This window comes from Ranitomeya imitator, chromosome 3, assembly GCF_032444005.1.
Source record: "Ranitomeya imitator isolate aRanImi1 chromosome 3, aRanImi1.pri, whole genome shotgun sequence".
Taxonomy (NCBI): domain Eukaryota; kingdom Metazoa; phylum Chordata; class Amphibia; order Anura; family Dendrobatidae; genus Ranitomeya; species Ranitomeya imitator.
This window is the reverse complement of record NC_091284.1, coordinates 33,352,316-33,375,269: the sequence shown is the minus strand read 5'-3', so window position 1 is coordinate 33,375,269 and position 22,954 is coordinate 33,352,316. Positions and strand designations below refer to the sequence as shown.

Sequence of the window (22,954 nt, the reverse complement as noted above, 5' to 3'; positions counted from 1 at the left end):
CCCCGTGGCCTACAAAGAGAAATCCCAACCCATTTCCTGCATAGCCTGTAACTCTGTACCCATCAGTCGTAACCGACCAATGTATCCAAATATTGGACAGTTTTCGAGCATTTACCTATGCAGGCAACCACCTAGTTCTCTGGTCACTATCCAGAGTAAGTCAGATCCAATAGCTAATACGCAGAAACGTGGCAGATCATGGCAGCGATCCAAGTGACATCGAGAGTTTTGAACGTCTTGGTCTCCATGTCTCCTAGGTGGCTCAAGGCATCTCGCTCCCCTTCTCCCGAGGCTCAACCACCATGGGAATCGGACCTGTGTGCCGCCAAGGCATTTAAGCTAAAGACATGGTCGATGGCTTTATCAGTGTCATGAACCAGTCAGAGAAAGTAATGGAAGCAAGATTTCTCCTCCTGCAGAGTCCTTGTCCTTCAGAAAGGCCAGGCGACCAGAACATTTTTTATGCAGACAAAATGTTGTATTTCTTTTCTGGCCAGCGCATTTTTTCAGGGACTCCAACAACTTATTGGACCTCACAGAGCAGACTGCTCATGTGGGTAAGTATCTACCTTATCTTGCTTGCAGCTGCCGACTGTCCTGTTCAGACCCAAATCATCATTGCGACGATCTCTCGCATTGTTAACTCAAGTTGCGTTACTTTATCCTGCATTCAAGAGATCCTTTATTTCTTAGCATTACAAAGCATCCCCACTCAAACATTTTTTGGGTGGGAAATAGTCGTCTTTTCAGAACATGTGGACTCCGTAGGTCGTCTCTTACGAATACATGACTGAACTCTTCAATCTTTAACGCCTTCATGACCCAGCCTATTTTGACCTTAATGACCTGGCCGTTTTTTGTAATTCTGACCAGTGTCCCTTTATGAGGTAATAACTCAGGAACGCTTCAACGGATCCTAGCGGTTCTGAGATTGTTTTTTCGTGACATATTGGGCTTCATGCTAGTGGTAAATTTAGGTCGATAATTTTTGTGTTTGTGAAAAAAATGGAAATTTGGCTAAAATGTTGAAAGTTTTGCAATTTTCAAATTTTGAATGTTTATTCTGTTAAACAAGAGAGTTATGTGACACAAAATAGTTAATAAATAACATTACCCACATGTCTACTTTACATCAGCACAATTTTGGAACCAAATTTTTTTTTTTTGCTAGGAAGTTAAGGGTTAAAATTTGACCAGCGATTTCTCATTTTTTACAGCAAAATTTACAAAACCATTTTTTTTAGGGACCACCTCACATTTGAAGTCAGTTTGAGGGGTCTATATGGCTGAAAATACCCAAAAGTGACACCATTCTAAAAACTGCACCCCTCAAGGTGCTCAAAACCACATTCAAGAAATTTATTAACCCTTCAGGTGCTTCACAGCAGCAGAGGCAACATGGAAGGAAAAAATGAACATTTAACTTTTTAGTCACAAAAATGATGTTTTAGCAACAATTTTTTTTATTTTCCCAAGGGTAAAAAGAAACTGGACACCAAAAGTTATTGTACAATTAGTCCTGAGTACGCCGATACCTCATATGTGGGGGGGAACCACTGTTTGGGCGCACGACAGGGCTCGGAAGGGAAGGAGCGCCATTTGACTTTTTCAATGAAAAATTGGCTCCAATCTTTAGCGGACACATGTCGCATTTGGAGAGCCCCTGTGTGCCTAAATATTGGAGCACCCCCACAAGTGACCCCATTTTGGAAACTAGACGCCCCAAGGAACTTATCTAGATGCATAGTGAGCACTTTGAACCCCCAGGTGCTTCCCAAATTGATCCGTAAAAATGAAAAAGTGCTTTTTTTTCACAAAAAATTTCTATTAGCCTCAATTTTTTCATTTTCACAAGGGCAACAGGATAAAATGAATCCTAAAATGTATTGGGCAATTTCTCCTGAGTACACCGATACCTCACATGTGGAGGTAAACCACTGTTTTGGCACACGACAGGGCTCGGAAGGGAAGGCGCGCCATTTGACTTTTTGAATGAAAAATTAGCTCCAATCGTTAGCGGACACCATGTCGCGTTTGGAGAGCCCCTGTGTGCCTAAACATTGGAGATGCCCCACATGTGACCCCATTTAAACCCTCAAGTGCTTCACAGAAGTTTATAATGCAGAGCCGTGAAAATAAAAAATCATTCTTTCCTCAAAAATTATTTTTTAACCCACAATTTTTTATTTTCACAAGCGTAACAGAAAAAATTGGACCCGAAAAGTTGTTGTCCAGTTTGTCCTGAGTACGCTGATACCTAATATGTGGGGGTAAACCACTGTTTGGGCACACGTCGGGGCTCGGAAGGGAAGTAGTGACTTTTGAAATGCAGACTTTGATGGAATGGTCTGCAGGCATCACGTTGCGTTTGCAGAGCCCCTGATGTGCCTAAACAGTAGAAACCCCCCACAAGTGACCACATTTTGGAAACTAGACCCCCCAAGGAACTTATCTAGATATGTGGTAAGCACTTTGAACCCCCAAGTGCTTCACAGAAGTTTACAACGCAGAGCCGTGAAAATAAAAAATCATTTTTCTTTCCTCAAAAATTAGGTTTTAGCAAGCAATTTTTTATTTTCACAAGGGTAACAGGAGAAATTGGACCCCAATAATTGTTGCCCAGTTTGTCCTGAGTATGCTGGTACCCCATATGTGGGGGTAAACCACTGTTTGGGCGCACGTCGGGGCTCGGAAGGGAGGGAGCACCATTTGACTTTTTGAATGCAAGATTGACTGGAATCAATGGTGGCGCCATGTTGCGTTTGGAGAACCCTGATGTGCCTAAACAGTGGAAACCCCTCAATTCTAACTCCAACACACCCCTAACCATACCCTAACCACAGCCTAAGCTTAACCCTATTTCCAACCCTAGCCCTAATTCCAACCCTAACCCTAAGGCTGTGTGCCCAGGTTGCGGATTCGTGTGAGATTTTTCCACACCATTTTTGAAAAATCCGCAGGTAAAAGGCACTGCATTTTACCTGCGGATTTACCGTGGATTTCCAGTGTTTTTTGTGCGGATTTCACCTGTGGATTTCTATTGAGGAACTGGTGTAAAACGCTGCGGAATCCGCACAAAGAATTGACATGCTGCGGAAAATACAACACAGCGTTTCCGCGCGGTATTTTCTGCACCATGGGCACAGCGGATTTGGTTTGACATAGGTTTACATGGTACTGTAAACCTGATGGAAAAGTGCTACGAATCCGCAGCGGCCAATCCGCGGCGGATCCACAGCCAAATCTGCTGCAGATCTGCAGCGTGTCCACATAGCCCAATTCTAGCCCTAACCCTAGTTCTAACCCTAATTCTAGCCGTAACCCTAACCCCAAGGCCAGGTTCACACTGCGCTAGCAGCAGCCCGTTCAGCACATACGCTAACGGCTGCTGCTAGCGCAACTGCCGACGTTTGCATCACGCTAGCGCAGATAGAGCATCTGCTAGCTCTATCTGCACTATCAGTGACGGACCCGGAAACGCTGCAGCCCGAGGCTCCGGGTCCGTCACTCAATGACAACACATCCCTAGAGCACCCCCATTGTGGGCGTGCGCTAGTGATGCGTCCGACATTGCTGTCAATGGCGGCCGTAACGGACTACGTTACACCGCGTTTATGCCGCGGTGTAATGTAGTCCGTCTAACGGACTGCTTAGACGCAGTGTGAACCAACCCTAACCCTAACCCTAGTGGGGCAAAGAGGAAAAAAAAATGTCTTTATTTTATTTTTGTCCCTACCTATGGGGGTGATAAAGGGGGGGTTTATTTATTATTTTTTTATTTTGATCACTGTGATAGAATCACAGCGATCAAAATGTACCTGTAACGAATCTGCCGGCAGATTCGGCGGGCGCAATGCCCTTTCCCCCCTCGATTTTGGAAGATGGCGGCGCCCATTGAACACGCGGACGGAGACCAGGAGGGACACAGGTCGGTAAGTATGATGGGGGGGTGATCGGACAGCGGGGTGGGGGGAGCGGACAGGAGGATGGAGGGGAGCGGGGGACACTAGATGACAGGACGGAGGACCGGAGGGGAGGTGATCGGTGGGCAGATCGCGATCTCCAGCCATGGCTGATGCTATTGCAGCATCGGCCATGGCTGGATTGTAATATTTCACCAATTTTCATTGGTGAAATATTACTATCGCTCTGATTGAAAGTGAAACGTCACTTTCAACAGCCAATCGGAGCGATCGTAGCCACGGGGGGGGGGGAGAAGGCACCCCCCCTGGGCTAAAGTACAACTCCCCCTGTCCCTGCAGGTCGGGTGAAATTGCAGTTAACCCTTTCACCCGGCCTGCAGGAGTGCAATCCAACCATGACGCATATGCTGCGTCACAGGTCAGATTGGCACAGGTTTTCATGACGCATACGGTGCGTCAAAGGTCGGGAAGGGGTTAATGATAGGTTTCTTTTCTGACCTTGGCTTTTGTTTTTTTCCAGGCCATCTCTTCCTGGTCAGGAGATACTGCTCAGATTCATGTACAGGAGGGCTTTATAGATTTATTTTTTTTTTAAATTTAATTATCAAACCTCTTCACCATGCTCAAGAAGCATGGCTCACCTTATCCTGGAACCAAAAGTGTTGAACAAATGGCTTTGACTTCGCCACTTCAGATTGGAGGTCAGAGAGGAGAAGCAGTCAGCTGATTGTATGTATCCAAGTCTTGAGATTTTTATTAATTTTTTTTTTTTTTTTGGGGGGGGGGGTGGAGGGGGGGTTCACAAGACAAAAAAAAAAAAAAGAAAGTGTCCCTAACTTTTTATTTTAATGGAAACATGGCATTTCTAGCGCAGGCTCCCCTTTACATACAGGAAGGCTAATACATACGTCCGCATTAATGGAACATACCCGAATGCCAGTCGGTGTGACGTGCATGATCATAAAACTGCCTCAAGACAAGGAAGTCTATCACATCCGGCATGTCATGGTATCTAAAACACAAAACAAAATGCATTTAGGAACACAGTTATTTTTTAGAGAGCATTATAACATTTTTATAAATTTAACTCACATTTGCAAAATTATATAAAAAAAAAAAAAGAACCTGAACTCCTCTCTCTGCCGTTACAATCTCATTTAATTTTCTACCAGGTCAAAGGAACAGACTACGTAATCTTCAGTCACAAATAGCAATGATTGTGCAGGTCGCAGCCCTTGGCTGTCCAGTAATTACATAGGGAACAGCTGTGCAGCCATCCGTGCAAAACAAGCCATAAAACATCACCAACCCACAGCTACCACTGCAGGGAAGATGTAAGGATGGGGAGATGGTAGCGACAGCAGGAAAAGGAGATGAAATATCACTAAAACTACAGTTTGTTTTTAAATACTGCACTTAAGGGTTTTCATTGCTGACTGATGAACTCAAGAGGTTGCACATTGTGGCACGCCATGTTTGCACAAAATAATAGGTAAACGACATAGAACTCCATTGAAAAAATAAATAATGGAGCACAGACCTCTTATTCTGAGCTTTACAGGATAAAGAAGATTCTGGTGTTGGTTCAGCGCTGCATCCCCTTTGCAGTCTTCCCCTCCGAGCTGTGCTAGAAACTTGCGTATGGCTTCTGCATTTGTAGTCAGTGACTTTGTAGGGAAGACTTAAAAGGGGGACAAAGTGCTATAACTGTTGGTGGGTTTATAGTGGTCAGACCTATACAGACAGCATATGCTAGTGATAGGATGAGAATACCCCTTTAAAAATTGTGCATCATTAGAGAGACTTTTCTCATATCTTGTCCCACGATTTTTTCATTACTAAAACTTTCCTTTCTCGCCGTCACCGAAACCTGGCTCACCCCCTCTGACACAGCCTCTCCTGCTGCACTTTCGTATGGTGGATTCCACCTTTCCCACACACCCTGCCCCAGCAGCAAGCATGGTGGAGGAGTTGGGTTTCTTTTGTCAAATAACTGCTCCTTCACCCACAACCCCATTTCCACCCTCTGTTACCCTCCCTTCCTTTGCGGTGCACACATCTACTCCCCCACCAACCTCCAGCTGGCTGTTATTTACCGCCCCCCACCACCTTCTTTGGCCACTTCACCATCTGGCTACTTCATTTCCTCTCTGCTGCCATCTCCACTATAATCTTGGGTGACTTCAACATTCCCATTGACACTTCCCTCTCAGCTGCCACTAAACTTCTTTCACTTCCTCCTTCGGCCTCAATCAATGGTCTTCTGCAGCCACTCACAAAGATGGCCACACACTGGACCTTATCTTCACCCGCCTCTGCTCCCTATCTAGCCTCTCTAACTCACCTCTCCCTCTTTCTGACCACAACCTGCTTACATGCTCTACCCTCTCCACTCCTTGTCCACAATCCCCACCCCACAAACTTGCACACCCTCGCAGAAATCTTAAAAACCTCGATCTACACTCTCTCCGAATCCCTTCTCCCTCTTAAAGACATAAGTTCCTTACACAAAGCGGATGTCGCTGCCACTTTATGTAACACCACAATAGCTGCAGCTCTCTAATCTGTCACCCCTCTCACACATACCAAAGCTCGCAAAATTAACAGACAGCCCTGGCACACCAGCCTGACCAAAGAACTGAGACGGGCTACCGGGGTTGATGAGCGGAGATGGAAAAGATCCTACTCCAACGAGGACTTCATCGCATTCAAACAGTCGCTCATTTTCAAGGCCACACTCGCTGCAGCAAAACAAACCTACTTCTCATCTCTCATATCCTCCCGTCTCACAACCCTAAACAGTTATTCAACACCTTCAACTCTCTCCTCCGTCCCACAGCACCTCCTCCCTCTCCACTCATCTCGGCTGAAGACTTTGCCTCATTTTTCAAGCAGAAGATTGATGACATCAGAGACAGTTTTGATCAACAACCCCCAGAGCCCTTCCTCCATAACCAAATTCTCCATTACAGAAGATCGACTCCACTCTACTCAAGATCACATCTCACCACCTGTGCACTTGACCCGATCCCATCCCACTTAATCTCAAACCTCACCAGTCTTCATCAAAACCCTAACTCATCTCTTCATCCTATCACTAAACTGTTTTCTCCTCAAGCTTTAAATATGCCTCAATCATGCCTATCCTCAAAAAGCCCTCTCTTGACCCATCCTTTATCTAGCTATCGCCCGATATCTCTTCTCCCTTATGCCTCAAAACTACTGGAACACGTCCATCTTGAACTGTCCTTCCCCCTCTCTTCTTGCTCCTTCTTCGACCGCTTACAATCTGGCTTCCGCCCGCATCACTCCACTGATACTGCCCTAAATAAAAAGTCACCAATGACTTATTAACTGCCAAAGCCAAGCGACACTACTCCGTCCTCCTCCTCCTGGACCGGTCCTCTGCCTTTGACACAGTGGAGAATTCCCCATTACTACAGAACCTCATCCCTTGGCATCACAGACTCGGCCCTATCTTGGATCTCGTCATACCTAACAGAACGGACATTCAGCGTCTGCCACTCACACACCACCTCCTCACCTCGCCCCCTGTCAGTCCTGCAGCATTCAATCCTAGGGCCCCTGCTCTTCTTCATTTACACCTTCGGCCTCATAGAATCTCACGGATTTCAGTATCGCCTCTGTGGTGAAGTGTGTGTGTGTGTGTGTGTGTGTGTGTGTGTCTCTCTATCTCTCTCTACATATACACACAGATGTATAGATCTATTGTGTCACTGGCAAATGTAACATCTGTCTGTCTTGAAATCTACAAGTCGCACCTAGGTGTTAATATGTACTTCCCTGAGACAAGTAGACCTCTGTCTCCAAATCTCACCAGGGGGTCCAGCTAGGGCCAAGAAGAAAGGGAACATTTGACACCTCCTAGCTCTTGGAGGGGAGATGTTAATTGCGGCCTGATGGTATCTATCCGTGAGAACCTTTACCCAGGGTGTCTCAAGAGAAAAATAATATATTTATTAGTAGCGCGGCCGTGGCCCAATCAAAAAGCCAGCAATTATGATATTAACCTGAGGGGGAGATCTACAAACCTGACCTCCAGACCAAGCTATAAATTAAGGCTGTATACAGAGAATTGTGTTCACATAATGGGGGCAGCCTGAGAAGCTGGTGTGATCCAATCTACATTCGTCCAACCCTCAGGGAGCAGAAAGGAACTACCAGTTAGATAATTTCTGTAAGTTTCTCCTGTTTATTTTAATACTGTTTTGCATAAGTTGTATGTCTTTTTATTATATTTTTATACCTTTTCTTATTGTAAGCACTGAACCTTTGTCGTATTAAAGTATAAAACTTTAACAAGTTGAACCTTGAATATTCTAAAAGAATCCATAGCCTAAGGTGTGTGAGCCTTATCAGTGGTAGACAATATTAGTATTAATAGTTCGGGACTCATCGCCCATGTATACGGTGAGTGGTGGCAGCGTGTATGAGCGGGTGGGTGGTCTGGGTCGGTGTGTGATTTATGCTCCCATTACAGCATAGGACAGAGGTTGAATGCTGGACTGAGAGTGGGGAGATGGATAACTCGTGCAGGCACAACCCCAAGTCACGTGTGAGAGCAGGCACGTGATGAATAAGTGACACCACGGAGAAGGGATCCGTGACAGTCTGTATACTGATGACACAAAGATCTAAATCTCTGGATCAGTTATCACCTCCCTACTAACCAGAATCCCACAATGTCTTTCTGCTATTTCATTTTTCTCTGCTAGACTTCTAAACCTTAATATGGAAAAAACAGATTTCATAGTCTTTCCCCCAACTCACGCGACAGTAAACAGCTGCTCACTCTCCCCAGTCCCACAAGCTCGCAGCCTCGGCTAATCCTTGACACTGATCTCTCCATTAAACCACATATCCAAGCCCTCTCCACATCCTGCAGACTTCAACTCAAAAATATTTCTCTATCGCCTTTCATTGGGGGACACAGGAACCATGGCTGTATGCTGCTGCCACTAGGAGGCTGACACTATGCAAATAAAAAAGTTAGCTCCTCCTCTGCAGTGTACACCCTACCGACAGGAAGTAGGATATTCAGTTTAGCTTAGTGTCAGTAGGAGGTGGACACGGGTCTTTCATTAGACCCTTATCTACCTCAATGTGCGTCGTTTCCTTTCAGGTTTTTCCGGAGGGATACAGGGTGAACAGTCACACCTGTAGTCCCACTATGCGGACTATGAGTACGGCGTGTACTGCCACCCCGTATCCTCATAGATCCCTCTCCAGGACCAAGATCCTAGCACACAAGCGTGCTCAGAAGTCCGGTCCTGGCTCCGTCCCCCACCCACTCGCCCACCAGAGCCTGTCGGTCGGAGGAGACGAGGACGTCCATCAGCTCCGTGGACGTCTCATTCCTTCCAGGTTAGTACCGGCGGGGGATGTTTAGGTGAGTATTTTCCCGCCCCACCCTGTGGCTCCCCTGGATCCCAAAAAAAAAAAAAAAAAAAAAGGGTTCCTATTTAAGGGGTTTTCTGATGCGAATCGCATCTCTTTTCAGCCGCACCACTTCCGTGGATGCGGCCTCCCTGTCCCCTGTTCCGGCGCGGCTGCCTTTACGGACCACCGCGCCGCTTCTTGTCCAGGCACGCCATCTGCGTGGCCTTGCTCGGGGGGGGGGGGGGGGGGGGGGGGGGCATTTCCGCCTCAGGTCCTGCAGGCTTCCCAGCCCCAGCTTCAGCGCGGCGGCTTCGGCCCTCAGTGGCTCCCCTGCTCCGGCCGCTGTTTGCGGCCGTTCATTTCTATTCTGCGTGGTGGCTTTGCCAGCCGTCGCATCGCTCTGGCCGCTGTATGCGGCCGTTCTTTTCAGCGCAGCGGCTTCCCAGCCGCCACATCGCTTCGGCCCTCTCTGGCTTCCCTGCTCCGGCAGCTGTATGCGGCCGTTCATTTCTTTTCAGCGCGGCGGCTTTGCCGGCCGCCGCATCGCTTCGGGCCCCCTGCAGCTGCGTCCCTCTGGCCGCTTACAGTGCCGCTCATCCTCCCTCAGCGTGGCGGCTTGCCAGACCGCCACACCGCTTTGGACCTGCGGCTGCGCTACTCCCGCCGCTGTAGGCGGCCGCTCACCCATCGCCTTCTGCGGCGCACTGTCCTCCGCTGCGGCCCTTCCATGCCGGTCACCGATCGCTAATTTAGGCCCCGGCTTCTGCCTGGGCCTACTTCCGGTGCCGGACTCCGCCCCCTTTCCTTGTTCGTCGGGCGGGCTTTTCTCCCGCCCGACAATTTCACTGAGAACCGCCTTTTCTCCTCCCACCGGCGCCATCTTGGGACTCCTGAACCACGAGTCCCCTCCTCCGGAACAAGAGAGTGATATAGTACAGTGGTAAGGTGTGCAGGCTTGCAAACAGAGAGCTGTGAGTTCGAACCCCAGCAATGAAAGTTAATTTTAGGCAACGCAGATCGATCAAGATTACGGCAGCAGGCCTTACACCCTCCTGCCTAAGGGTCTATTTCTCGCCGGAGGTCCATACCATCTAGCCGGACAGCTTCCTCCGGATTTCGTCTGCCGTAAGTAGCTCTGCACCGCAGACTGACACTCCGCTATGTCTGTCCTGCAGCAACCCGATTGTTCCCACCGCCCAGGATCCCCCAGCCGATCCGCCCCAGAGTGATACCCATGCCAGGCTGGGCCTCCTCTGTCTCAATAGGTGGCCAATTTAACATGGGTGTCTCAAACACTGGTTTCCGTGCTGGATCGGTTACCCCTGCAGACCCCCGCAGGAGCCACCGGGTCGCAGGAAGCTCCGTCCAAGCCTTTCAAGACTAGCTGCAAAAGGTCCAGACAGGAACGCCGGTCTGAGTCCTCTTCTTGCTCCATCTCGCCACTCGGTCCTCCTCTGCGGTCGGCGTCCTCCCGATCCTCCGCTGAGTCAGGCGAGGCTTTCTCTAATGCGCCTTCGGAGGATAATTTGGGGCCGGATTCGAACCAAATCGCTAACATGAGGGATATGGTTCAAAGCCTCATTGGAGCGACCAATCAGACCTGTGGCATCGAAGATTCCTCTACGAAAGCCGCAGATCAGGCGGTTTCGTTTAGACGGTCTAAACTACCTCCCAAGGTATTTGCTCCTCATCCTGAATTCGAGGAGCTTCTGGCCAGAGAGAGCGAATTCGACCAGACGTTCTCAAAGAGACAAGCGTATTGGAGTCTCATATCTCTTTCCTCCGGATCTCATTGCCAACCGGAATGAGAGGCGTTAGAGAACGACCTCTCCCCCTGTGGATCCGTCGGCTGCTAGACTTGCCGCCAACACAGTCCTTACGCTGTCCGGTGGGCGGCTCTGAAAGATTCCATCGATAGGATCATGGAATCCTTCGTGAAGTCGGCTTTCGAAACTGCCGCATCATCCCAATGCCCGGCTTTGGCTTCCTCATGGGTTTCGAAGTCTGTATCTGAGGGGCTAAACAACTCCGTTGGGGCATTCAAGCTGGAGCTCCGTCAGGCCGGCTGGCGGAACTTGCCACCCAGATTACTCATGCCGGGGAATAATTTGTTCCCGGGACGTCGCGTCTTCTGCCGCACAGGCGCCCAGTAATGTCGTTGCCAGCTGTCGCACTGTTTGGCTCAAGAGTCATCGAAGAAGTCCCTCACTAGCCTGCCTTTTCAAGGTTCACGTCCTTTCGGTTCCAAGCTGGACCAAATTATTAAGGACGCCACTGGTGGCACCAGTCCCCTTCTCCAGACCTCACCTACTTCCCCTTAGGAGGCTACTTTGGTCTTTTCGACCTTTTTCGTAGTTTTGCGGCATCAGATTCTTCTTCGCAACTGCAGAGGCCACAGGCACGTTAAGCGAAGAAGGTATTCTTCGGCTCACTCTTTCCTGGCGTGCCCGCTACTCCTAAGGTGGATTCTCCAGGTCCAGGACTGGAAGTTCCACCTAGGCATGACCCACGACTAGACCCCAGCCCGTTTCTCAGACTGGGCAACCGTCTCCTGTTCCTCAGGGACGTCTGGGTCTCCTCAGCAGAGGTCGCATGGGCCAGGGCACCTGTTCCCTCTAGACACAAAATTTTCATTTCACGGTCCTGGGATCGTTTTCTTCAAATCCCAACCTACGAGAGACCCCGCTCTAGTCCCGGGTTTTCTTTACTGCCATTGTTTCCCTCCTTAAATCCGAAGTAATCGTTCCCGTCCCAGAACAGGAACAGTTCACAGGCTTCTCTTCGAATCTTTTTGTACTGACAGAGAACGACAAGGTTCGTCCCAGTCCGGATCTCAATTTGCTGAACAAGAAGTTTCGTCGGAGACACTTCAGGACGATATTCCCTCGTTCAGTAATCGCTTCCATGGAGGCTCAGGAATTTCGGTTTCAGGCTCCTGAAAGTCTATCCATCTTTCCAGACATTCTAACCGTTGAAGGCTCGTCAACAGGAAGAAGTTCCGTCTTGTTCAGCGCCTCGTATCTCCGGGCATGTTCTTCGACACTTGTCGGATCAGAGTCTTCCTTCCCGAAGACAAGATATCCCTCCTTTGTCAGGAAGTTCGCTTGCTCCAGGGTTCTCGGCTCCCCTCCTTTCCGATGGGCCTTAAAGGCCCTAAGGAGGTTGGTTGCAACATTGGAAGCAATTTTCCCTTCGCCCGTTTCATTCAAGACTTCTTCAGCAGGCTATTCTATCACAGGGGACAGGTCTGTCTTCTCCCTGCATCGTCCGATCCGGTTTTCTCCCGGGTCAAATGGTTCCTCGACTGGTGGCCGAGGTCTCGTCTCTTATCCCAGAGTAGATCCTTCTCAGCATATCCTTCCAGTTCCCTGGCAGGTGGTGACGACGGACGCCAGCCCGCTCGGCGGAGGCGCGGGGCTTTGTTTCCTGTTCTTTCAGGGATGTTGGTCGGCGCAGGAGTCCTCTTTGCCGATCAATGTTCTCGAGTTCCGGATCATCTTTCTGTCTTGCCCTCACTGGGTAAGGATTCTCAGCAGCCTGCCAATTCAAACCCAGACAGACAATGACACAGCAGTGGCATACGTCTACCAAAAGGGGTGGACTCGGCGTTCTCTGGCCTCGGCCGAGATTCCAGGATCCTCCTTTGGACAGAGGCAACGGTCCTGGTGAGCTCCGCAGTGCATGTCCCCGGCGTGAACAGTTAGGCCGCTGACTTCCTCGGCTTCGAGGGCCTCGCAGCAGGGAAATGGTACTTCAGGAGGTTTCCTGTCAGATTGCTCTTCGATGGGGGACTCCAGAGGTGGACCTCATGGCGTCCCGATTGAACAGGAGGTCCCTCGGGTCGGCCCAGGGTCCCGTGATCCTCTCACAGTGGTGTTGACATTTTGGCCATTCCTTGGTCGCAGTTCCTGCTCCCCTATCGGTTCCCACCCCTTCCCTTGCTTTCCAAGCTGTCGAAAAAGATCAAGGCGGGATGGGTGCCGGTCATTCTGATCGTCCCAGATTGGCCCAGGAGGTCTTGGTTTGCAGACATCGTCAATCTTCTCGCGGACACCCCTGGTGCCTTCCAAACAGACCCGATCTGCTGTCTCAGGGTCCGATCTGCCACCCGAATTATCGATCGCTCAGTTTAACGGCGTGGCTGTGGACTCCACTGTTTTAAGAGCGTCCGGCCTTTCGGCCCGGATGAGTCACACTATAATCCAGGCTAGGAAGCCTTCGTCTTCTTCCAGGATCTACTATTGTACCTGGAAGGCTTTCTTTCGTTGATGCGAGTCCAACCGCTTTTCACCTATGTCCTTTTTCCCTGCCTTCCATTTGGTTTTCCTTCAGGCAGGACTGGATTCGGGCTTCGCTCTCAGTTCCCAAAAGGGCCAGGTTCCTGCGCTCTTCTTCCCTTTAAGAAGACTATCTCCTCAGCCACAGGTTAAGACCTTCCTTCAAGGAGTAGTCCACGCTGTCCCTCCGTTCAGGGCCTCTGTGGATTCATGGGATTTAAAGGTTGTGTTGGTTGTTCTTAGGGGTTCCCCCCTTTGAGCCTCTCAGGGAGTTTTCCCTGTCAGTTCTATCTCGGAAGGTGGCTTTTCTCAGGTCCATCTCTTCGATCCGCCGCGTTTTTGAGTTGACGGCCATTTCCTGCCGACCTCCTTTCTTGATTTTCCACCAGGATAAGGTGGTCCCAGGCCTCCGCCTTCCTTCCTTTCTCGAGGTGGTTTTCATCTTTCCACCTCAACGAGGACTTCGTTCTATGTTCCTTTTGTCCAGCTCCGACTCATCCTCTGGAGCGATCGTTGAACAGGCTGGACCTAGTCAGGGCAGTGAGGATCTCCCTGGCTAGCACGGCCGCTTTCCGAAAGATGGATTCTCTTTTCGCCATCCCTGATGGCATGCGTAGAGGCCTGCCGGCTTCCAAGGCGACGATTGCTCGCTCGATCAGAACGGCAATTTTGGAAGCTTACCGGGTCAAGCACAGAGGGCCCCCTCCTGAGATGAAGGCTCACTCTACCCGGGCAGTCGGCGCTTCCAGTGCGGTACGTCACAGGGCTTTCGCCGACGGCTTTGCAAAGCGGCAACCTGGTCTTCCATCCACACGTTTCGCCGAACTACGGCGGACTCCAGCCTGGGCAGAAGGATCCTGCAGGCGGCAGTGGTGAGTCCTCGGACCTGATGGAAGTCTGTTTTTCCCACCCCAGGGACTGCTTTGGGACGTCCCAAGGTTCCTGTGTCCCCCAATGAAAGGCGATAGAGAAAACAGGATTTTTGGTTGCTTACCGTAAAGTCTGTTTCTCGGAGCCTTCATTGGGGGACACAGCACCCTCCCAAGTTGAACAGCTCTGTTTACTGTCTACGTTTGGGTTCTTTGAACACTCTGAGCGTTTGAAGCTGTTAATCTGTGAAGCGCCGTGGACTTTGTTGGCGCTATATAAAGTTTATTATTATTATATTATTATTCTTTCTCTTTTACACGTTGCTTCTCCTACTGCTTTCTCACTAACTGAATATCCTACTTCCTGTCGGTAGGGTGTACACTGCAGAGGAGGAGCTAACTTTTTTATTTGCATAGTGTCAGCCTCCTAGTGGCAGCAGCATACACCCATGGTTCCTGTGTCCCCGAATGAAGGCTCCGAGAAACAGATTTTACGGTAAGCAACCAAAAATCCTGTTTTTCCGATTCCGTACATTCCTCAACCAAGAATCTGCAAAAACCATAGTCCATGTCCTCATCTCCCATCCTGACTACTGCAACCTCCTGCTCTTTGTTCCCCCTTCTAACACTCGCACCCCTCCAATCTATTCTAAACTCTGCTGCCTGACTAATCCACCTGTCCCTCCGCTATTCCCCGGCCTCTCCCCTCTGCCAATCCCTACACTAGTTCCAGATTACCAACAGACTCCAGTTCAAGACCCTAACCATGGCATACAAAGTCATCCACAACTGGTGTCCTCCATACATCTGTGATCTCGTCTAGCGGTACTTGCCTGCACGCAACCTCCGATCCTCACAAGATCTCCTTCTCTACTCCCCTCTTATCTCCTCTTCTCACAATCGCATACAAGAATTCTCCAGCACATCATCCCTACTCTGGAACTCTCCAATACAACATATCAAACTCTCGACTTCCGTGGAAACCTTCAAAGAGAACCTGAAGATTCATCTCTTCCGACAAGGCTACAACCTGCAGTAACCACCGATCCACCAAACCGCTGAATGACCAGTTCTCCCTCACCTACTGTATTCTCACTAGTGATGAGCAAATAGCATTGTGCTCGGGTTTCCCCAAGCATGCTCGGGTGATCTCTGAGTATTTTGCAGTGCTCAGACATTAAGTTTTCGTTGCCTCAGTGCATGAATTACGGCTGCCGGACAGCCTGAATACATGTGGGAATTCCCTAACAAACAGGCATTCTTCACATGTATTCAGCCTGGCTAGCAACCATAAATCATGCTGCTGAGGTGATGAAAACTAAATGTCCGTGCACTACAAATACTCGGAGACCACCCGAGCACAATGTTATTCGCTCATCACTAATACTTACCCATCCCTTGTAGATTGTGAGCCTTCGCGGGCAGGGTCCTCTCCTCCTGTACCAGTCCTGACTTGTATTGTTTAAGATTACTGTACTTGATTTTATTATCTATACCCCTCCTCACATGTAAAGCGCCATGGAATAAATGGCCCTATAATAAACAACAATAATAATAATAATAATCTCACACTATATAAACAGGGCCAAACACACCTGTCTGGATCTGTTCGTATTCTCAATGGCTATAGCACCCATTTTTATTTGCTATAAGACATCTAAATAAGGATACATGGAATACGTGGTACGTACTTGAGCGAGAAGGATTGCTCCGTGATCTTTCCACTAACATGGTCTATCAAGGCGAGTTTCAAACAGCACAAAGTAGGTGGCCCAATTTCATATCGGATCCCAACAATTTTCACCAATTCCTGGTCCTAGTCAAACACATAATATGTTAATCCCTTCATGAGATCTGGGCGAGACACTTTCTAAATAGAGACACATAGATCTACGGTATGATGCAAACTCCCAAAACAAATACTCTGCTCATATTTAATTGCTAGTTTCCATCGGCCGCAAATGTTACGAGAAACCTTCGCAGTCAAGAAAGCAAGAGAGACCTTACCCTGAGCACACATTTCCTCCATGGCTCCTTAAGCGTGTTACCGATACTGAGGTTGCTCCTTTGGACAGCATTTATGTACGCTTCATGACCCTGCCGAAAGTAGATGATCTGCACATACAGAAATTGTGGGATGATTTATTAGCTTTTGTCAGACTTCTGCTGTGAAACTGTTCGAAATTTGCCAAGATTTTTGAGCAACATGCAATTATGCAATAATTTTTCTACTTTTGGCATTTTTAATGGCAGCGTTTTTTTTTTTTTTCAAGTGGATAGAGATTAACTGGGAGCAGGGGTGGCAGAGCGCAGCAGAGGAATTAATTTATGCCACAAAGGAGGCCCAATATTTGACACAAACAAACTCCTACACCCATGGTTACCTGTGTCCCCTAGTGAACGATAAAGAAAAGACGCTTCTACTGCTTTTCTAGATGATGATTGTAACACCTGAGAGCAGAAAACTCACTTCATCTCCCATCTGTGGAACAAAAGGGGATCGCCGAGGGGTTGTGTCCGTGATCCAATTAGATGGACGCCAGTCATTAGAGATTGCTCTGTTCAGAGGCGCCCTCTCAGGCAATCTTCTTGTCTACATGCAGAACATATGGTGTAATGTACACAAGTGATCTTATTCACATCTCAAAGAATTTCAAACTGATCTAAGGAGCATACCTCGTTCTCAATAGTAGTTTTCCTAGGCCTCTCCCTTTTTGGGGTGGACTTCTCTTCTGTAGATTTCTCCACCGTTGAACTCTCGTCCTCAGAGCTGCTCGCTAACTTTTTAACTTTACGTCGGGTGGAATTACGGCTTGGAGGTTGGAGGTTGATTCCTGCATCGGTCGTCCAATCTGAGTACTCATTGGATGCGTCACTACGATGAGGGGGTCATAATTTTACATATTATGAGGAAACTGCAGTCACCAGGAATCTCAATAGGTAAAACTGGAAGAGTCTGCGTGTGGCCCATGCCGGAGGCTGGGTTTCAACACTATGGAAACCATACGCAGCCAAGACCATGCTCCTATGTGAGGGCCACACAATAATATTGGCCCATGCAACTGCTGTTTGAAGAAACTACCTAGTGGGAATCTAAAAAAAAATGCTGGCGGCCGTAGTCCACAATTCAGACCTCTAGACATTCGGAAGGACAAACATCAGAAATTTTACCTTGTGTTTCCCCAGTCTTCCTCTTCAGAAGGAGACTCCACTGAGTTATCAGTTTGATTTTCCACCTGCAAAAGAAAATACAATTCTACATTAGTGTCACCACCTCTAACTCCTCGCTTCCACAGGTAATTTTAATTCTGCATTTTTTTTTCCCTTCTCCCAGGAGCCATAACTCATTTTTCCTTCAACATAGCAGTATAAGCGCTTGATTTTAGCAGGACAAGTTTTAGTCTTAAAACTAAAAGGAACCTGTCACCCCCAATATCGAAGATGAGCTAAGCCCACCAGTATCAGGGGCTTATCTATAGCATTCTGTAATGCTGTAGATAAGCCCCCGATGTATCCTGAAAGATGAGAAAGAGAGGTTATATTATACACATCCAGGGGCGGTGGGCTTAGCTCAACTTCAATAGTGGGGGTGACAAGTTCCCTTTAACATTTTTCCCATTTAACATACTGGAAAACTAAAATTGGATAGAAAGGGAGGTGCCGTGACCGACCCAAAAAAAAAAAAAAAAAAAATCACAATTCTGTATACGGAAAATGTTTAGATCATGTAAAAAAAAAAAAAATAATATTCAATGGGGGAAAAGGAAAGCGATTTCATTTTTTAGATTATGCTTAGAATTTTTAAAAACTTATTTTATCATCAATTACTTTTCTTGCAATCAATATACGGTATATTAAACACCAAAAAAAACTAAAGAAAAAAAATGGATGCCTATTATACCGGGGTTTTTTAGTGTATTTCTTTTTTTTGGGGGGGAGGGGGGGACTGGGAAGATGGTGGAGATGCAGAGGGGGGTGTTCGGATGACAAAAAAAAAAAAAAAAGGGATTTTTTGGTACTCACCGTAAAATCTTTTTCTTGGAGCCTTCACTGGGGGACACAGATAACCGTGGGGTGTATGCTGCTGCTGCTGCTAGGAGGCTGATACTATGCAAAAAGGATAAGAACAATAGCTCCTCCCCGGCAGTATACACCCCCCGACAGGCAGCATTGAGCATCCCAGTTGGTGAAAAAAAGCAGTAGGAGAAACAACCATAACTTAAAACACATGCGTACCAACTCAATTGGGACTTGTAGGCCCAAAAACGGTATCAAGAACAAATAACCAGGGAGGGTGCTGTGTCCCCCAATGAAGGCTCCAAGAAAGGTTGTACAGTGAGTACCAAAAAAATCCCTCTTTATCACTTCATTGGGGGGACGCAAACCATGGGACGTCTAAAAGCGGTCCCAGAAAAGGGTGGATAGAAAGGAAACGAGAAAAGGTCTCAGGTCGGCCGTTGTGCGACTGCCACCTGCAGTACCTTCCTACCAAAACCTGCATCTGACGAGGTCTGGGTATGAACCCTGTAGAACCTCATGAACGTATGCAAAAACGACCAGGTGGCAGCCTTGCAACCTGCAAAGCGGAGGCTTGGTGACGAACAGCCCAGGAAGCACCGACAGCTCTGGTGGAATGGGCCCGTACCCCAGGAGGGGACTGTGTCTCGAGCACGGTAGGATTCCGTTATAGCAGAACAGGCGTTAGGCCTGGCTGTAGAAGAGGATACATGGAGGCAACACTCCATGTGCTCGTCTATTGCTGGTGTGGGGAGATCAGTGTCCTTTAAAAGGACCCGTCGCCCTTAAGAATCACACCAAGCATGGCATCTCACGTCTTAGGTGGGTATACGTGGAGTGGACACCCCGCGTTTGCATATTGGCTGAAAAAGGATACCGCGCTTGCAGAGGTTTCTGTCCAGTGGATCGTTTATCCGGACACTCCCTGTCCAGGTGAATGGCAAATGCTCTGCGAGGGAGTTTAGTTTCCTCATGAGGGATGCTGCATGATCTAGAGTAGAACAGAAGTCCTCGTCAATGTACAGATATTGGTTAATGATATAAATAGGCGAATCCATCCTTTTCTGAAATTCTGGTGAGTCCAGAGCAAAGGCAATATCCGATCCACATTCAGAGACTTGTTCTCAGCAAATCATTGGTGAGGGATCAGGAAATGAAACTTCCGTTTTCTATGCGCGTCTACGTTTCTAGAACACTTGCGGCCCCTGCTTGCCTGAAGGAAAGAGACCATCTATATTGGTCCTGCGAGGACTCCGAGCCACAGAGGGTTCACGGAGGGATTCAATCTCTTGTCAGGGAATCCATGGGTTGCGGCAGTGACGAACCCCACTCAGGGAACTAGGTACTCTGGGATAAGCTGGGATTGGCGGCGGAGGGCTCCTGAGCTCATTTATGGTGACCGGCTTCAGACTGGTGATATGCCCTTAAGACCAAAGAATGCTGGTCATGGGCCCTTAAGACAAAAGAATGCTGGTCATGGGCCCTTAAGACCAAGGAATGCTGGTCATGGGCCCTTAAGACCAGGGAATGCTGGTCATGTTAAGTACATGGGAAGATGCAGGGGAAGAGAGCAGTACTTCCTTACCCGGATGCAGAGTCGTTGTGCCCCTTTAATACAAAACCATCGCGCGCGTGTTGTGTGTGTGTTGGCAGGGTGGACCAAGATGGTCACCGGGAGTGCAGAGGTGGTAAAGTCTTGCAGAGAGCGAGAGGCGCCAATTCGGGGGGGGCAGGGTTGGGGGGTTGCGGAGCCACAGACGTGATGTGGGCGGGGCCTCGTGACTTCCATGAATAGGCTCAAGCCGGAGCCTAAATTTTTGCGGCCGGCGTGACCAATACCAGTGTTGCTGAGGGAAGAGATCGCTCCAGTGCCAGGGAAAAAGTGCCAGAAAAGGTGGGCGGAGCCGCCGTAGTGCGGGCGCAGCTTCTGGAATGCGGCCTACACATCGGCCGAAGCCGGGGGCTAAATTTTTGCAGCCGGCTGGAGCGTTACCTCAGGGAGGTGGGCCACAGAGAAGCTGCGGCTGCCTGTCAGCATGTGATTATCCCACTGCAGAGGCCATCACTGACTGGATCCACTCACCATCGGTGAATGTCCCGGCATGGAGCCGCCGCGATGACTGGGTTTCAGCGCCAAGGAAAGCGCGCACTCTACTGTTCTGCTGCAGCGTGGACGGTGCAGGGATAAACCTCAATCCATCATCCCTTTGTTAGGGAGGTGGAGAGGATCCGTCCGCCTCCTTGTGCCATCCGCTTTCACAGTGGTGGGACAGTGGGGGCTGCTCGGTGCCATAGAAAGGGGCCTTTGTACATCCACGGAGTTCAGCCCCCGGGTGGACAGGGCCAGTTGTCCGGCATTAGGCCTGGCTCCAGGAAGGGATACATGGAGGCGACACTCCATGTGGTCGCCTGCTGCTGGTGAGGGGAGATCGGGACCGTGAAGGAACAGTCACGCCTGAGGTGAGCTCAGGGATGGCTTCGCACGTCGCAGGAGAGGTACGGGGAGGTATATTCGCCGTGCTCGCCTGTTGATGGTTCGGGGGAGATTGGAACCTTGAAACGATCTGTCACCCCCGTCACTCCGTTAATTAAAAAAATAAAAATTTACAGAAAAGTAAAAAATAAAAAAAAGTTGGGGTCTGAACCAGACCCGTGTGCGTCCTACAGACACTAAGCAAGAACTGGTTAGCTGAGAGCCAGCAGGAGGGTGTATACTGCAGAGGAGGAGCCGAGAGCCAGCAGGAGGTGTATACTGCAGGGGAGGAGCTGAGAGCCAGCAGGAGGGTTTATACTGCAGGGGAGGAGCTGAGAGCCAGCAGGAGGGTTTATACTGCAGGGGAGGAGCTGAGAGCCAGTAGGAGGTGTATACTGCAGGGGAGGAGCTGAGAGACAGCAGGAGGGTGTATACTGCAGGGGAGGAGCTGAGAGCCAGCAGGAGGGTGTATACTGCAGGGGAGGAGCCGAGAGCCAGCAGGAGGGTGTATACTGCAGGGGAGGAGCTGAGAGCCAGCAGGAGGGTGTATACTGCAGGGGAGGAGCCGAGAGCCAGCAGGAGGGTTTATACTGCAGGGGAGGAGCCGAGAGCCAGCAGGAGGTGTATACTGCAGGGGAGGAGCTGAGAGCCAGCAGGAGGGTTTATACTGCAGGGGAGGAGCTGAGAGCCAGCAGGAGGGTGTATACTGCAGGGGAGGAGCTGAGAGCCAGCAGGAGGTGTATACTGCAGGGGAGGAGCCGAGAGCCAGCAGGAGGTGTATACTGCAGGGGAGGAGCCGAGAGCCGGCAGGAGGTGTATACTGCAGGGGAGGAGCCGAGAGCCAGCAGGAGGGTTTATACTGCAGGGGAGGAGCTGAGAGCCAGCAGGAGGGTTTATACTGCAGGGGAGGAGCTGAGAGCCAGCAGGAGGGTGTATACTGCAGGGGAGGAGCTGAGAGCCAGCAGGAGGTGTATACTGCAGGGGAGGAGCTGAGAGCCAGCAGGAGGTGTATACTGCAGGGGAGGAGCTGAGAGCCAGCAGGAGGGTTTATACTGCAGGGGAGGAGCTGAGAGACAGCAGGAGGGTGTATACTGCGGGGGAGGAGCTGAGAGCCAGCAGGAGGGTGTATACTGCAGGGGAGGAGCTGAGAGCCAGCAGGAGGTGTATACTGCAGGGGAGGAGCTGAGAGACAGCAGGAGGTGTGTACTGCAGGGGAGGAGCTGAGAGACAGCAGGAGGTGTATACTGCAGGGGAGGAGCTGAGAGCCAGCAGGAGGGAGTGTACTGCAGGGGAGGAGCCGAGAGCCAGCAGGAGGTGTATACTGCAGGGGAGGAGCTGAGAGCCAGCAGGAGGGTGTATACTGCAGGGGAGGAGCCGAGAACCAGCAGGAGGGTGTATACTGCAGGGGAGGAGCTGAGAGCCAGCAGGAGGGTGTATACTGCAGGGGAGGAGCTGAGAGCCAGCATGAGGGTGTATACTGCAGGGGAGGAGCCGAGAACCAGCAGGAGGGTGTATACTGCAGGGGAGGAGCTGAGAGCCAGCAGGAGGGTGTATACTGCAGGGGAGGAGCAGAGAGCCAGCAGGAGGGTGTATACTGCAGGGGAGGAGCTGAGAGCCAGCAGGAGGGCGTATACTGCAGGGGAGGAGAGAACTTTGTGTATCACTTAGTGTCGCCTCCTAGTGGCAGCAGCATACACCCATGGGCTGTTGTGTCCCCCAATGAGGCGAAGGAGAAACTGTGGTTCAGGCAAAAAGGGTCTTTGACTAATTGGGAAAGACATTTTTAGGATAAATGCAAGGCGAAATTATCCACCATTTACAAGAGGGAAGGGTGGAATGTTACTTCTAGGAGAGGAGGTCCAGGACCTGAGATAAAAGCCACCTGGTAGAACAATGAAGACAAAAAGAAAAAAAAAGCAGATCTGTTTGAGGTCTGTGTCTGCCTCTTACTGGGCTTAAACAGCGCTACCTGGTGGCTGACGAGAGGGTACAGCT

General features: G+C 49.5%; 1 protein-coding gene across 2 annotated transcripts in view; it reads right to left on the bottom strand.

Annotated features, from left to right (window-relative positions):
* LOC138672596 (bromodomain and WD repeat-containing protein 1-like) overlaps positions 1-22,954 on the bottom strand; it is a 139,715-nt gene that overhangs the window by 29,016 nt on the left and 87,745 nt on the right. Inside the window, exons 22-28 of one of the 2 annotated variants that reach the window (XM_069760731.1) lie at positions 17,641-17,705; positions 17,146-17,344; positions 16,940-17,062; positions 16,477-16,584; positions 16,161-16,285; positions 5,464-5,604; positions 4,853-4,935 (exon numbers count right to left, since the gene is read on the bottom strand). In XM_069760731.1, coding sequence (XP_069616832.1) covers positions 4,853-4,935; positions 5,464-5,604; positions 16,161-16,285; positions 16,477-16,584; positions 16,940-17,062; positions 17,146-17,344; positions 17,641-17,705 — 844 coding nt within the window. The remainder of the gene's footprint in view (positions 1-4,852; positions 4,936-5,463; positions 5,605-16,160; positions 16,286-16,476; positions 16,585-16,939; positions 17,063-17,145; positions 17,345-17,640; positions 17,706-22,954) is intronic. The other variant, XM_069760732.1, reaches the window with a different exon arrangement.